Source organism: Asterias amurensis, chromosome 7 (assembly GCF_032118995.1).
Source record: "Asterias amurensis chromosome 7, ASM3211899v1".
Taxonomy (NCBI): domain Eukaryota; kingdom Metazoa; phylum Echinodermata; class Asteroidea; order Forcipulatida; family Asteriidae; genus Asterias; species Asterias amurensis.
In genome coordinates, this window is record NC_092654.1 from 14,412,108 (window position 1) to 14,429,734 (window position 17,627).

Consider the following 17,627-nt stretch of genomic DNA (forward strand, 5'->3'; position numbering starts at 1 on the left):
TAACCCAAAGTGTTATTTGAAAAGGCGTTTCCTGTGTGAGAGAAACAGCAGCCCTGGTCATCTTCGCTGCTTCACTGTCAACATCAAGGACTCAGATCATCAAGCCACACCCTACTGTCTGCTAGGCCACACCTTCAAGGAAATCATCATCCAAAACCCCATACAGTGCTGCCTGGCCTGCTCCAAGGATCCCAACTGCCACTCCTTCAACCTGTCAGGGAAGATGTGTCAACTCAACAATGTCACCATCTCCCAGGTTGATGCTGACAAGTACTTGAAGGAGAACTGCGTCTACTATGAATATCAGTGAGTGACAGATTTTTATCAGTGGCTGATTGTCGTTTGTTTTGCATGAAAGTTACCTGAACCTACATATTGACAGTCCAAAAAGCAATGTCTCCATATTAGATTTGAAGAAACCATTAGAACGTAATCTTAAAACTCAGAATTGTTACTGCCTTGCTCAAAAAGAGAAAATGAAAATGTTTTTTTTCTTTTTTCTTATTTCAATTTTGTGAAATTATGAAAATGTTATACACCCAATTTAAATACAAGGGTGAAGGGGTCAAGCACACCGGACTCAGGCAGTGTAAATGTGGAAAAGGGGGTGGGCCCTTGGACAGACCAAAATATGAAATACCCCCTGCGTCACTGCAGACTGACGGCGCTAATGCGCCAATATACATCTTTTTTAATATTCAACCCCACCTCGCCCCCACCGAAACAAACAATTTATTCACGCCCCCTCCAAGTTCGTGCAAGCACATTCATTAACCACAATTTCGACAAAGTTTGCCCGAACTTTGTATAGTCGCCAATAGTTGGACTATGCTAGTCGACTATCCTGCAGGCATTGCTCAGGTGATCAATAGCCAATTCAATAGCACAGTGCAGAGTGGACGAGTTAAAACAGAGTAACAGAGTCCGTTAATACACCGATTGCGTTAACAAGACTTGATGAGTGGTTCAAACTACAACTTTTGTGCGCATGCCCTACACATGTCAATCAAACAGCCAATCATTAACTATTGTCCTTGCTCTCGGTTGTAATAAGGTGAATTTAAAAATACGAGTAATTTATCAAATATTAATCAGTATTGATCCTCACACCTACATCTTCCCTCAAAATAACAACCAAAACAAGAAAAATGATATTATCAAACCACTTTGCAATTCACCTTCACATGGTAGTGAGTATGGAAATGATAATTGAGGGCCTGCATATACGTAGGGGCACAACTATCGATTACTCTATCAAGGCCAAAGATGAGCAGGCCGCGAAAAAATAAAAATAACTTGACCTACAGCCAGTCGGTACTCCTGAATTTTATAGAGTTCCACAGACATCTTTTGGTAAACATCATCTACATTATATTCTCAGCTACAAACTCTGCTGTTGCTTTGAAAGAAATATCTGAGATTTTGGGTGAAATTTTCTGTAATCTAAGAAGAATCTCAGCCATGCATTTCAACTCATTTGATATTTGGACTGGAGAAAAAAAAACAATGTCAAATGATGGCATTACTTTTGTTTTAAAGGTCTATGTACTTTTTTTCTCACTAGAAACACAATGTCCACAGACGAATATTATTTTGTGAGTTGTTTTACTCATTTCTCAAAAACTACAGCACCCCAGTAAGTAATATTTGAAGGGAAGCTTTCTACTATCATTATCTTCAAACCGTGCAAGTTCAATTTAAATCTGTGGACATTTTGAAAAAGTACCCGAATCCTTTTACAGCCTAAGCTTTGAGGTCAAGTGAAAGTTCCTATGCGTTGTGTAAAGCACATAAAAGAACACAGTTACACCTACTGCTAAGAAAAGGGGTTTTCCTTGATGCTTCTAACGCACCTTATAAACCCTAACAAGGTTTTTCAAAAATGGGTCTTTCAATTCAAAAACTGAAACTAGTATCATTATTACTATTATTATTATTATTATTATTATTATTATTATTATTATTATTATTATTATTATTATTATTATTATTATTATTATTATTATTATTATTATTATTATTATTATTATTATTATTATTATTATTATTATTAATAAATGGTCCAACGAAAGCTCTGCATACCCATAAAAACACTGAATATTTGAAGACACCTGCCAGGCATTGAAAAGGCAGAACATGTGGTTCAAATACATGCCGGGTGGTTAATGCTTTGCTTAAAGCACTAATTGTAGTGGTTCATGTACCATAGATCTTAGCATGTACTTAATGCCCTGTTTTCAATCTCAAAAGTAATTATATGCAAACAAAATATTAGTTTTAGTAATTGATGTTTTTCCCCCTTCATTTAAACAAGCATTTAGCATTTGTACATGTATAGATATTTGCACTTTATATGACCCCAAATACAAAATGACTATCGAAGTCACAAGAAATTAGTGGTAAAAAAACCAAGGCCAAGTCACACTGCAGCGATAACGAAAATGATAACGACGCAAAGAGAACGCTTTCTGTTGGTTGAATTGCTCCACGCAGAATACACCCACGCTCTTTCAACCAATCAAGGGCGTGCATTTTTATCGTTCTCAGTTTCGTTCTCGTTATTGGGGCTTGTGTGAACAGGCCTTTACGCGTTGTTTCGAGCATCAGAGTATAGCATATCAAGCTTAATACTTCCATGAAAATTTTCCACCATGACAATCTATAACACCATGGAGGTAGAAGCATGTACGTTACATATCTGCAAATCTGGTAACATTTATATTTCAATTTTAGCAATGTTTTAACACTTCATACTATTTGATTTACATCCCTCAGTAATGTATTTTCACTCCTTAGCACAGAATACATTAATTCTATATAAAGAAGAAACACAATAATTGGAAACACATTCATAAAACTGTTTGCATTAGGGTAAGAAGACTATCACGGGATAACACCTAAGATCAAATTAATTAGCCTAAAAATTGATAACGATTTTGTTAACATCTTTTGAAGATTAAAGGAAAGGTTATTAGTTCTTACCACTGGTTACTGTATGATGTGACTGGAAACTGAGGGGACTGGAAGCTCCTTTAAAGTTAGCATGCATTCAATCCAAAATACAATATGGTTAAAAATTAGTTGCGGATATGATTAAGAATTGTTATCAATTGGGAGTTGGATTTGGATGATGTCTGGTGCACTGCCTTGTTCAATTACAAGTGAATGCTCAATTTGAATTCCCCAGACTACATCAAGTAGGGCCTATCGCTAGATATCTGGTTTAGAGGCAGGCATTTTCTTTACTGTATAAGAGACCCAATTAACGATAAACAACTACCACTGAAATTGTGCGGCACAAGTACATACTTGTCAGTATTTGCAGCTCTGAATGTTGCAAATGCAAAGGCTTGCCCCGAACCATGTGACATAGTAACATTGGTTAAGCACCCTGGGGCCAGATTTCTTAAAGACATTGGACACTATTGGTAATTGTCTAAAACCAGTGTTCTCACTTGGTGTATCTCAACATATGCATAAAATAACAAACCTGTAAAAATTTGAGCTCAATCAACGCGAAAACGCGAAATTATAATGAAAGAAAAACACTCTTGTCACACGAAGTTGTGTGCTTTCAGATGCTTGATTTCGAGACCTCAAATTCTAAATCTGAGGTCCTGAAATCAAATTGTGGTAATTTACTTCTTTCTCGAAAACTACGTTACTTCAGAGGGAGCCGTTTCTCACAATGTTTTATACTATCAACAGCTCCCCATTACTTGTTACACTTTAAGGTTTTATGCTTATAATTATTTTGAGTAATTACCAATAGTGTCCACTGCCTTTAAAGCCAGTAAGCAAAAAACTTGCTCAACATAGAATAGTATTGCTAAGCAAACACAGGTTACCAGCCCAAATTACATTAAGTTTGCATTGTTGTGGCTGGTGCTTGACTCAATTTTTGCTAAGCAAAGAAAATTGTCAAGCAGTATTTTCTGCGTAACAGCTTTATGAAATTGGGCACTGAACTCAAGTTCTGGTGTTCCTTATCAGCCGAGTGTGGGTTCAAGTCCTGGTCTTGACATTCGTGTTCTTAAGCAAGAAACTTATTGCTTCATCCTTCGGATGGGATGTAAAGGCCATCTTGTGTGCTGCGCAATGTACAAGAAAGGACCCAGTTACACTTATCGCTAAAAGGAAGGGGGTTTGCTCTGGCAGTGGCTGCGACACAGCACATTGCCAACAATTAGAAGGTGCTACATGCATGGATCTCTTAAGTAAAAACAAATAATGTGCATTTTGAATTTGCCACTAGGGTTGAGATAAAGCGCTAAAATATAAGAACCCATTATTATATATTTTTTTATTAATTCAAACTGAGCATTTAATTGATAAAAGGCAAGGCATTGTACCAGACATCATTCAAATGTGAATCACAAAAGTAAAGACAAACTGTAGACCCTAAAACAAGTCCTTTCAATTTAAGCGGGGAAAAAAGTTGCGAACTGAAGAAAAAAGAAATGTAACCCCAATTATGTAGTCAATCAAACAATTCCCATAACATAAGTGATTTTTAGTTTACATTTTCTAAAAATATCCCCAACAAAAATAACTAGAAACTTTTGTTTGTCAATGTGTCAATTTTGTCATACATGTATATCCTTTGGTGGTAGCGTAAAACCAATAGCAATTATAAGGTTAAGTTACTGGCTATATTGTGTTATGTGATCTGTGTAGATTAATAAGCAGATTTTCACCTATAATGACTTGAGGGGGCCATTCACAATAGTCAATGTTTTTTTTCTTGGAATTCTCAATGGGTCAAAAGAAATAACTGAAAATCAAATTCAGTTTTCATTTTTCATTAAAAAAAATATATTGATGACAAAATAACAAAGAAGAAAAAAAAGATACCCATTTGGCCAAGATCCTTCATTTAATTCCTGATTGAACCACAAAGTTGTTTACTTAAGCCAGGTTTAAGCCATGAAAAAAATACTGAGCTTTTATCTAGGTTCATTCTGAGGCATTACTTTCATCTTCAGTGTATTGATTACATATATTATGACGCAACTCAATATTAAAAAAAACGAAACTTAGGGGGATGGGGGTGGATGAGTGGATTGGTAGATCAAAGCAATTAAAAAAAAGGAAAAAAAAAAAATTATTGACTATTCTTAATAGCCCCTAATGTGTTTGATATTCCGCTCGCATAAAATCCTTGTCATTTGATTGGTGGAGTACGCGTCACGCGTCATCCATTACTTTGCCCTGTATAGAGCTTTCTATCCCAATGCACAGACCAAGTTTTTGCCAACTGGGGTTGGGAAACTATGGAAATTAGCCATAAATGCAAAAACAAAAACAGACGGGCCACCGTTTGTATCAATGTCACACAACTGTGTTGTATACATGTATATACACACACAGATGTATCAGTGATATTAAATATTTGAACATGTGTACTTGTAGAATGTACCATAGCAGAAGAAGGAATGAGTTCATCCTTGCCCTTTGATCACTGTTTTATAGTAATTATTTAAGTTTGTAAAGTGCCTGGAAGAAGGGCGTAATGAAAGTGTGACCAGAAAAGGCTTATGAGAGATCTCTGTCAAAAATTAATGGGCATGCAACTGTAACTTCACCCCCCCAAAAAAGGGAATTACAAAATTTCAATGATTTTGTATTGTATTTTTCAATCTTGGATGGTAAAACTGAGATTAAAAAAGAGGAAATCAGCTGATCCAAGGAAAAGTTGCATGCCTGAAGTAACAAACTACGAGGGAAAGTGACTGAATACATTTTTAAATAAATGGGGTTGAACCATGACATTTTTCCCCAACAATAATTTTAGGGTCGAACCATGCCTAGAGGGGGATTTGAACCGACGAACTCCTGAATAATGTGTCAGCGCTCCACCAACTGAGACATTAGGACCAGACAGCTCTGTTTGCAGGTTCAAATCCTGCTCTAGTAAATCTGTTGTTCGATCCAAATTATTCAAGAAAACTAATTATGAAAGTTTGGGTGATTTCTGCCATTTAAAAGTCATTGCAGAAAAATTACATTCTGTTTGGGAATTTGATAAAAACTCAACACGTTTAAGGAGTATTTCTAGCAACAAATAAGGAACAGTCATGCCCCTTTTTTTTTTGAAAGAGCTATTTTCTTGCTAGAGCGACCTTCTGATGAGGCACAAATTGATTGAAAAAGGCTGTACAGCCTTCCGACCTTCTTCAGGAAAAGTGGCTAGACCTTTACATGTTTCCGTTACATACACTTAAAATTTTGAATTTTTAAATGTTGATATTGTTAAATATAGTTAAGCAGTGTGTATTTAAACAAAACAAAAACAGCAAAGCGTTTCGTGCATGCATGCATGCCATGCAGCAGCAGGGGATGTAGCCAAGCAAGTAACACATGAATGTAAATGTTTAAATGATGATGTCATTTGTATGCTAATTAGGAGGCAATCCTTACCGGATCGTATAGAGCCGTAATCGCTGTGTTCACTGCTTTCCTCTATTTCGGGTAAGACTGCACCGTTGTGAAACAAAAAAAGTAACAAAAAATTTAATGTGTGTAGATTAAGATGTGATGCTACATGTCAAAACCAAGCACTTCAAGTGAACGATTTCGCTAGTATAGCAGAGCAAGTTGCTACACAAAATGCATCTGTTGTAACTCAAAAAACACCAATTGCTACTCAATTAAGAGCGTTCATTGTGTATTGTAAAAAGAAAATGTTAAGCAAAATTGCTGCACAAAATTATATCCCCGCTTCCTGCCGAAACTCAAAGCTGGGTTAATTTGCTCAACGAATAGAAGAAAAGAAGTGATTTCAGAAAGTACATAATTAGGCTTACATAGAACTTTTAAAACATATCATCAGATTGACATAAAGACAAATATTTCGCTGTCTACACTTCTTGAAAACTAGTATCTACAAGAATTGTCTGATTTTGGCATGTGGCGTTACATACACTGTAGATTTAAAAAAATACTTAATATCAATAAGCATACTTTCTTAAAATATTATTATGAGATTTTAATGTTAATGAAAATAAGAAAACTTTATAATAACAGTGGATCAACATTTTCACAAGTGTATGCTTGTGGAGGGGGGGGGGGGTGGAGGGGAAAAATACGTACGTAATGTATGCCTTTTCTGTTTGTGATGAAAATGTCAAACATTACCTGCATCATATTGTTAATCGCTGCCAAAAAAAAAAAGTATGAGGCTAGGATCCAAATTTTGAGGAGGTTTGTTGAAATGATTAGCATTTCCATGATTGATAACCCCTGGGGGTGTAGATTTCAAGAAGCTTTTAGGAACAGAGTCGTCAGTGGGAGTGCGGTAGGGAGTCGTTGCCGAGTGGATTAACAGCACCGAACTCAAACTCTGATGCTTCTGTTCAGCAGAGTGTGGGTTCGAATCCTGGCTGTGACACTCGTGTCCCTGAGCAAGACACTTAACTACATTATAATGGCTTCTCTACACCCAGGGGTAAAATGGGTACCTGTGAGGGCATAGATTGTTCTTGTGATTGGTTTAGCCGAGTAGCGCATATTAATGTTGCACAGGCTGTTTACTCCCCAGGGAGCTATTGGTTTAACAAATGAAATATGTGGCCCAGTGACCAGGGGTAATAATGTCAGAAGCGCTTTGATACCCCCTTCGGGCTATAATAAAGCGTTATATAAAAATCAATTACTATTGTTATAACCCTTGGGGTTTAGATTTCAAGGAGATTTTAGGAACAGAGTCGTCAGTGCGAGTCAAGTAGATAAAACGCAGGATTCCTTTTTTACTTAAGAAATTAACTGCTACCCTTTTCTTTTTTTGCAATTAAGGCAGACATAAGAAAGTCTGAAATACATTGCTATGTTTGGAAAACAAATTCTTTATGATTATAAATGCACTCTTTTTTTGGGGGAAGGGAGGGGGGATTCACGCAGAAGAGTATTGCTTGTGGAAATGTTGAACCACCCACGACATCAGAGTCGTCTTACTAAAAAGACCAGACATGATATTTCAGCCCTTTTCACACCACTCTATTCCCCTGGAGGCAACCCCAGGAATAAAGGTGGTCCTTTAACACTTGGATTACCTTACCCCTGCTTCTACCTCCCCCCTCCCTCCCTGGCAAGTGGGCACACCCTGGGAAATAGCCAACTCTGCTTTACACAGGCGTGCAACTGGAACTTCACAAAAAAAGAGGAAATCAGCTGTTCCAAGGAAAGTTGTATGCCTGTCTACAGTAGGGGGCAGACGGTAAAACCCAGGAGGTATTATTGAAACAAGATTTCTGTGGAAACGGCGGGGAGAGTGTGAAAGCCAGGCGTAATAACCTTGGGGTAAAAAAAAAAAAACGCTCTCAGGCCTCCCCGGGGCTGACTTACACAGGGTAACAGATACAATGTGAAAAGGGCTATACCCCTTTGGGGAAAAAAAGAAATTTTCGAAAAATTCTTGAGCTACTTAGGTATATAATGATGGTATTGGCTTTCAGAGTTGTTCTATGCCATTCAAAAAATTAATTTTTAAATAGGAAATCAAATTCAGATTTATAAAGAATATCATGTCTGGTAAAAAAAAAAAAACTTTTAAGAAAATTTCTGTAATTTCTGTAATAAGTTGTTAGCTTCAATAAAAACAGTGACTTGTGCAATGTAAAACTAATCAAAGTGGATTCACGTTTCAAGTTAGTTTTGTGTGACTGTCAGTTCCAAACCGAAAACGTGCTTCAAAATTAATAAAAACTACATTCATTTAAATCTTTCTCAATCCTGACCAAGCTTTGAGTCTTTTACTGGAAACAACAAATTCAAAGGGTAATTTTAAATTAGATTTTTTTTCCCCAATAATAAAATTAGGGTTGACTGCATTTTTGGTATCAATCAGGCTATGCCAAACATACAATTTTTTGTAAGGCAAAATCAATGAGCAAGAACAAGTAAGTGTTAATTAATGATAAGGGATAGGCCAAATAATGTTATGTTTGGTGTAAGCCAACCGATCCTAAAAATGCAGTCAACACTAATTAATTATTGTTAAACGAAATTAGGGGGATTTCTAAAAGTCAATTCTGCAACACATGTATTGTACAAACAAAACCAGAACTAGACATTGAGAGTTTGTGAACAAACTCCAGGTGATCGGTTTCCGGGAGTAAAAGCCTGGTGTAAAAAACAAATATTGCACATTGCTTTGTTCTCAAGATTTGTTATAAATAATCAAAATTGCAAAAAATTTCAAAACATTGTCAAAACATTGTCATTTCGAGTTCCCCCAATTGAACTTCAAGCAGGACAATAAGCAAAGCGACAAATCCATGAAGTTGAGCCTATTCAAGTATAGATTGTCAAAATAGCTTTTGTAGTTGAGGGATGAGGAACTGATGAATAATGACGACTGGAGAAGAGACTAACCAACCGGAAGGGAAATGTTTGTTGAAAATGCCTTGAAAACAGACTACGTACGTATAGCCCTTTCATATTATGTACAGATTGTCAACTAAGACTGTGGCTAAAGGCAACTGAGATACCACCGACCAATTACCGAGATTAATACAAGCAGATCATCTAAACTAAGCTTAGGGTCCAATTTCATAGATCTGCTTAATAAGCATTTTGTGCTAATAATATTTCTGCTACGCAGAAATGGGCAGGAAACCAGTCACAAATTGTACTTGTAACATGATTATTTGGCTGGTAACCTTATTCAAGAAGGCATGCAGCTCTATGAAATTGGGCTGGCCATTAATGTAAGCACACCAGACTCAAGCTCTGGCGTTTCTGATCAGCTGAGTTTGTGCCGGAGTACCTGTTGTGGCATTTGTGTCCTTGAGCAAGATACTTTAATACCATTGCTTTATAAATAAATATTAACTCAGTCAATATTCATTGATGTAAAATGCAGTCAACAAGATTTGAAAAATACATTAGAAACACTTCAACAAGTGCGCCACAAACAATTTTTGAAATCTGCATCAATCAATTGAGAAAAAAAGAGAGAAAAAACACTAACTGCACAGCAAAGAGACAAACCAGTGTAATTGTGCAACTTTTCAACTTATAATCTCAAAGAAAAAATCAACATTAACTCAATGCAGGATGGAAACAAATAACTTGAATCCTACACTTCACGGCAAAAAAAAAGGAAAAAAATCCTGTGACACTTTGTGAGTGAAGTTTTCATAAGGTGCATTTCTCTTACCAAGGGGCTCGGGTATTTTTGCAACTTCCCAGCGTACTGTTTTTTCTATTAAAGGCAAAGGGGGATACCACTTAGTTACACAAAAATGTTTCATATAAACTTCAAAACCTCTCTTCAAAAATGTCTCTCTTTGTTTAAAGGCAGTGGACACTATTGGTAATTACTCAAAATAATTATTGGCATAAAACCTTACCTGATGACGAGTAATGGGGAGAGGTTGATGGTATAAAACATTGTGAGAAACGTTTCCCTCTGAAGTGCCATAGTTTTCGAGAAAGAAGTAATTTTCCACTAATTTGATTTCAAGACCTCAAGTTTAGAACTTAAGGTCTCGAAATCAACCATCTAAACGCACACAACTTCGTGTGACAAGGGTGTTTTTTCTTTCATTCTTACTCTCGCCCATTCGATGACCGATTGTGAGCTCAAATTTTCACAGGTTTGTTATTTTATGCATATGTTGAGAAACACCAACTGTGAAGGCTAGTCTTTGACAATTACCAATAGTGTACACTGCCTTTAAGCGCCTTGAGCACATTATTGGTGAAATAAATGCACTATAAAATGATACATTATTATTATTATTAACACAAGGTCGCGCACCACCAAGACTAGTATTTAAGCAGCATCCAGCAACAGAGCACAGCATTCTCCTGAAGACGATCAGAGCATACTGATCGAAACATTGAGTCGTTTAAACACCGGCTCTTTCAGAACCAACACTACTCAATAGAGATTTAGTCACATGGTGTTACTGCAAACCTAACTTAGTAACGTATGTTCGGGCAAACAATAACCCCCAATAAAACCAAAAAACTTCTAGGCTCACTAAAAGTGCACAATAACAACCCAATCCAATCTATAAAGCGGCACAAATGACAGGAGATGCAAAAAAACATGAGCATTTCTCAACACTTTTTCCATCAATCTCTACTACTGACGTACAAAGTAGCTCGATCATGTTAAAGTTAGTAATTTTACCATAATAAACACCTAGAAAATGTAAATAAGCGCAAAAGCTGAACAAACATTTCAACCAAACTAAACACATGAAATACAAAGGATAAAGCAAAGAACACAAAAAGGGGGGGGGGGAGGAGAACAGAGCCACCAGCATATCCTTCACCATGCAAAATTAACAACTGACACCAACGTTAGCATTATCTTGTAGCAGGAGATTCCGTCCCCATGGAGATTCTCTCCCCCCATATGGTGACCTGTCAACAAACTTCTTCTGATAGCGCCCTCTTTTGAATCCTCCTCCTTCAGCCCAGGTTCATTTCCCATATGGGGGACAGAATCTCCGGGCAACAGGTTTCCTTATAACACCTGCAGCCGATTTCACAAAACGCTTGGATTAGGACATGTTAGGACGAGTAACTCCTCCTAACTTAAGATGGGTTCAATGCGTCCTAACGTCTATGGATACGTAACTTAACTCGTCTTAAGTCCTAAGATTAATCCTAAAGTAACATGAGTTTTGTGAAATCGATGGCTGCTTCTTAAACTTGAATTATTGCACCTTTTTTTTCATTAAAAAAAATTGAAATTGAAACGATAAAAGTCTACCTTGATCCACTGGAGACCTGTCAGGTGATACCCCCCTCAGGGAAGGGGATTGGTTTGAAAGAGAACAAAGGTCAAAGGTTGGAGTTGAAGAGAGACTCTCCTCAGAGTCCACACTACAGGTGGGAATATCAACTGTCAAACACTGGACACTAGAGGGCGGTGTCACCTGGACGGAGGTGAGACTATTACACAGGTAAACTTGAGAGGATAGTCGAGAAGGAACATGGAAAGCAGAAAGAGAAAAACGAATAAAATAGAATAGAAATGAATGTACAAAACATATTTAGTAATATAAAAAATTACTGATCAAATATAATCAGCTTCATTCTTTAAACTTGTGGATTTATTTGGAATCAAAGGGCAATTGCCTCCATGAAGAATCAGTCTGCATAGACCAAATTAGCTGATAAAAAGCACATTTGTTGGAACAACACAAAAGAAAACAGACTTTCTGTCCAACGTTTTAGAAAGCCAAACAGAGCTGTTAAAAATTTAATCATAACTACTTGAACACTGTACACTGTGCAAGATAAAAAACACTCCAAAATCTCTAAAATTGAAAATTGTGTGACAGAAATTTTTTTCCACAAATTAATATGAAGAGTTGGCTACTTTGAGTACAATGTTTTTGGAGTTAAAGCCCGGTCACACAGGCCCCGATAACGAGGACGAAAAGGAGGACGATAAAAATGCACGCTCGCGATTGGTTGAATTGCTCCATGCAGAATACGCCCACGCTCATTCAACCAATCGAGTCATGCATTTTTATCGTTATCGTATTCGTTCTCGTTATCGGGGCCTGTGTGACCGGGCCTTTAAGGAGCATGAAACTGAATGTTATTACAATGTACCTAAGCCCGGTTCATACTTCCTGCGAATGCGAATGTGATACAAATTTGTGAGCAAAGTTTGTATTGCATACGAATAATTCCCATCAGTTGAATTATGCTCAATACGTCAAGCGAGACATTCGCTGCGAAAACAGCCATGTGACAAAATTTGTATCAGCCAAAATTCGTATCACATTTGCAGAAATTATGAACCAGACTTTATATACTATGTTACATGGTTTTAGGGTGGACAGTTGTTATTATGCATGTAGTTCACTGAGGTATTGGAAGTTGACAAACTTGATCCTGTGGCAAAGTTATGTGGAGCTAATATTGACTGTCCAACCGAAATAAACCATGTAATATTTGTTTTACTAAACCTCATACATGTACTCTGATTTAGCATTTTTGAGTCGGGAAAACGTGGAGTGACATGTACATGTGTTCACCATATTTTCATGTGTACAATGTATGTAGCATCGGCAATAATGTTGTACTACACTCGTGCGACAGTGCGACGATTGCTTTGTTAAGCGTATATGCGTAAAACTTGGTATTTGTCCTTTGTGTAAATACTGGCGCACACATTCGGTTAAAAAGGAACAATAGCATCTGGCACGTGATGGTGAGTGGATCAGTGAGAATTCTGCTCTGGATCATGAATATGTATATGAGGTTATAGTAAACAATGGATATCTTATCAAAATGGTGTTTCAGACTCTCAGACTCACAGAAAGGTGAAATATTAAAACTTCAAATTAGACACACAAATCAAGTTGTTAATCACATCAAAATATAATCATTCAAACTGTGTATCATTCATTAAATTTGAGCTGGTACAGCATTGGGAAAATAACATTTTTTTCTCCATCTGGTGCTTAAAAATCAAGGCAGTGGAATATACTTCAGGGAACAATATTTTGTATTCAACCAAGGGACCTGCCAAAGCAGCTAGCACTGTGACCCCAAGGCCTGAAAATGTGTAGAGAAGTTGATGAAGAAATGTACATGTTTTAGATTTGACAGTTGACACAACATTAAGCCCGCTTGATTGGATAGGGACTGAAAACCCAATCAACCCAATCAACCAGCAAGGCTGTGGTCCAGCTTAGAGACTGTGTAATAATTGTTTCCAATTTCATAAATACTGGAAAAAAAAGTGCATATCACAAAACTGAATTTGAGCCCCTCTTTAAATAACTGTCCTCAGCTCCCCTGAATCTACATTAAATGAATTGATTGCACAATACAGTTCTCAACTGGCTGCTGACGGAGGCTTAGACCCATAGTAAAAATAACAAATGACTGCTTCAATTTCCATTTTCACTTTTACATTCAAGCACACCCAACCACATCTTGATTATTCCAAAGTCAGGTTGGGACCCCTTTTTAAGAAATGATTTTACTGTACAATACAGTTCTAAAAAGCTTACTTAAGTATTTCTAACAGTAAAATTTACAAATCTGATTTAATTTCCATTTTTAATTTACATTCAAGCAGACCCAAATGCTGTACCACATCTTGATTATTCCAAACTCAGGATAAGACCCCTTTAAATGAAATGAATTTACTGTACAAATACAGTTCTCATGCTAACTGAAGTATTTCCAACAAGTCTGTAAACATTACAAATCTGTTTTAATTTCCATTTTTAATTTATATTCAAGCACACCCCAATGCTGTACCACATCTCAAATATTCCAAACTCAGGACCCTTTTTTAAATACAAACGATCACTGTTACAATCCAGAAGAATCTATATTAGCCATGCATGTTACCTTTCTTTCGGATCGGTCTCGATTTAGGAATCTTCGGCGAGGTCCTCCCTTTCCATGTCCAGAACTCTGGCTTCTGAAGGCTCTTCTTCTTCTTGTCTTTCCACAGGGCCTTAGGGGCTGGGATGTGATGCATGTGCTCGAAGAACCTGGGACATGGCAACGACGGTAGCTCTTCAAATTCCCGCTGGGTTGACAAACACGGGACGAAGGATATAATTAAGCCTCGATTTTATAATCCCATTATAGCAGCCTTTTTTTCCTTAGAAACCTGTTTAGGCCAATTTCCGGACACAAGATAATGTATGTAGACAGCGAGTGAATAATACTTTGAGTGCATGGAAATTACTTTTCCAGAGGGAAATAAATGTAGCTAAGATGTGAACAAAAAACTACACAGTGTTTGAGTATTTTATGCACATCTGATTTTGGCTGATTTGCCTAAAGATATTCAGCACAGTTGGCAAAATAAATAAAATCCAATTAAAACCGCACTGAAATGAGAACTGACATCCCATTTTCAATCCAGTAGAGTTTGAAGGGTAGGTAATGGAGATTGATGTGTTCTGAGATAAAACGTCGTGCCCCAAGACTCCTGGGTATTGCTGACTCAAGCTTGTATCTGATCTGTCAACCCCCCCCCACACCCACATTTTCAATGATTTGGGTTTGAACAAAGAACAAAATTAATAGAGTGGGATTTGAACCAATGACCTCTGGACTAGTGGCTGCACTTGACCAACTTTATAGTAGACCTATATTGGCGGTCTCCCTATTTCGGCAATATCTTTTTTTATTTGGGTGCCAGTCAGAAGCCAGTTTCTAAGACATACACAATGTACTCAAAATTAATAATCCACAAGGGGAAACTGACTGGGTAAATTTTAAATAATTTGGGGTTGCACAAAGAAAAATTGATGGAATGTGATTAGAACCAATGACCTCCAGAGTAATGTGTAGACACGTGACCAACTGAGCTACATGTATCTAGTCCTATAGACTGCATTTAATAACCCTCTTTTTCCTATGAAAGTCGCCATCTTGTAGGGCAAACGGTATGCACGCCCATCAATGAAGCAAGTAGCACTCCCGGTTTGATTTCTACGGCACATGCACTTACACACACATGCGCACAGGCGACATACGTTGAAGGGCAGATATTTCAACGGTGACATCATTTTCAATACGGTCTATATTGGCGGTCTCCTTAGTTTGTCAACATCTTTGATCGGGTGTTATTGAGAATACTTATTCAGATTCAGATTTAGGTCAGAAGCCATACAGCCACTTTATTCAATTTCTCTTTGTTCAACCCAACATAGTATTTATACTACGACTTATCTTGGCCTTCCTCTCCGGTTAGTTAAGTTAAGCCCCTTTCACACCAGAGCAATTTAGCAAGGGTACCTTGCTAAATTGTAGCAAGGTTGTAACATTTTACAAAATGTACCTTGTGGGAAAAGACAATCATTTTTGGAGTGTCCAGGGTCCCCGGTAAAAACTTGACCAACATTGCTACATTGTGTCAGAGGTCCGGACCTACGACAAAATCTTCCGCTAGCGGATGTTTTGACCAAGGACGTGCGCGAAATCATACTGTGAATACATTGCTCCTCTGTTCCATCAGTTAAACAACTCCCTACTCTACTTGTTTGTGGACACTTTCATTAACACAAAAGGCTGTTTCTTCCAAGAAGTTCATTCATGACATCTAAGAAAATCAATACTACCTGACTACAGTGTACACACAACCATCATCTTCACATTCCAGAGTCAAGTCATCAATTATGTGTGTTATTAAAAATACCCCAATGTGCAGGGCCCGATTTCATAGAGCTGCATAAGAAGTAACTAATGTTTAACAATTTTATGCTAAGCAGAAGCAGGATTCCAGTCGCAAATTGTGCATGTGACATGGCAGTTTAGCCAGAAACCCTGTTCTGGTAAGACTAATGTTACTGTGCTAAGCCACTTCTTGTGTTTAAAGCAGCTCGGTGAAACTGGGCCCTGGTCTTTCGCATACTCAGAACATAATGGTTTACATTGTGTATTGTTATAACACATCCAACAGCACAATTAACACCAATAAAAGGATGAATAGGAATCGAGAAGAAATCAGAATTAAGATGTGAAAGGAAGACCCATGCAATCAGGTAGTGACTGAAAACCCAGTCCACATGCAATGCTCCATTAGGATGGGGGATTCGAACCAGGGTCCACGAAGATGAAAGGCATGGAAACTGAGCCAAACAAGGCCAAACTTCATTGCTCTGCACGCTTATCGTAAGCAAAGTATCGGCGCTTGCGAAAGCAGGGAATGCCGCGCTTATAATGTATGTCAAGCATATTTCACAAGTTGGAAATTTTTGCTTGTGTGTGTGCATACTACACGTAACTAGGCATTCTACGCTTACTAATATACTAGTGCAGAAATTTCAGCGATTGCCCTGCAAGCAGAAAATGATGATTGTAAGCACAGAATTCGGTGGATACAAGCAGAGACATGAAATTTGGCTTGATCCTCCAAAAATGTATGGAAAGTGTCCACGCTGGTAGTTGGATCAAAATCGTGCTTTAAGATGAAATAAATTATTCTTACCACATAATGGTACCTCCCTCTGTCCTTCAGTGACATGGCTCCGACAAAGCTCACATAAGAATTGGAACTCGCCTGTAAAAAAAGAAGAAAAGAATTTTTTTATATTTTATGTTAGCAACTGTAGGAACTTTCATACTTAAAACCACAAAGTCAACAATTTTCCCACTACTATGGACCTTCAAAACACTGGACACTATTGGTAATTGTCAAAGACTAGTCTTCGCAGATGGTGAATCTCAACATATGCATAAAATGACACACCTGTGAAAATTTGAGCTCAATTGTTCGTCGAAGTTGTGAGATTACTATGAAAGAAAAAACACCCTTGTCATCACATGAAGTTGTGTGCTTTCAGATGCTCGATTTCGAGACCTGAAAGTCTAAATCTGAGGTCTCAAAATCCAATTCGTGGAAAAAAAATTCTTTCTCGAAAACGAAAACTATGTCATTTCAGAGGGAGCTGTTTCTCACAATGTTTTATACTATGTATCAACCCCTCCCCATTACTTGTAACCAAGAAAGGTTTTATGATAATAATTTTGTTGAGTTTATTACCAATAGTGTCCACTGCCTTTAAATAGCAACTGGACTGATAGTGTACAAGGTGGTCAAATTAGAAAAGAACACTTTGTATCTAACTCATACAATTTTACCCAGCGCTCTCCCTCTTAAAGGAACACATTGCCTTGGATCG

General features: G+C 37.4%; 1 protein-coding gene across 12 annotated transcripts in view; it reads right to left on the minus strand.

Moving 5' to 3' along the window:
• The window catches only part of LOC139939609 (uncharacterized), a 52,380-nt gene that overhangs the window by 26,634 nt on the left and 8,119 nt on the right, over positions 1 to 17,627 (minus strand). For 3 of the 12 annotated variants that reach the window (XM_071935631.1, XM_071935633.1, XM_071935630.1), the window contains exons 3-7: positions 16,934 to 17,005; positions 14,338 to 14,521; positions 11,729 to 11,926; positions 6,421 to 6,477; positions 2,983 to 3,030 (exon numbers count right to left, since the gene is read on the minus strand). In XM_071935631.1, coding sequence (XP_071791732.1) covers positions 2,983 to 3,030; positions 6,421 to 6,477; positions 11,729 to 11,926; positions 14,338 to 14,521; positions 16,934 to 17,005 — 559 coding nt within the window. Of the gene's footprint in view, positions 1 to 2,982; positions 3,031 to 6,420; positions 6,478 to 10,159; positions 10,205 to 11,728; positions 11,927 to 14,337; positions 14,522 to 16,933; positions 17,006 to 17,627 lie in introns of all 12 variants that reach the window. The other 9 variants (XM_071935636.1, XM_071935635.1, XM_071935642.1 and 6 more) reach the window with 7 other exon arrangements.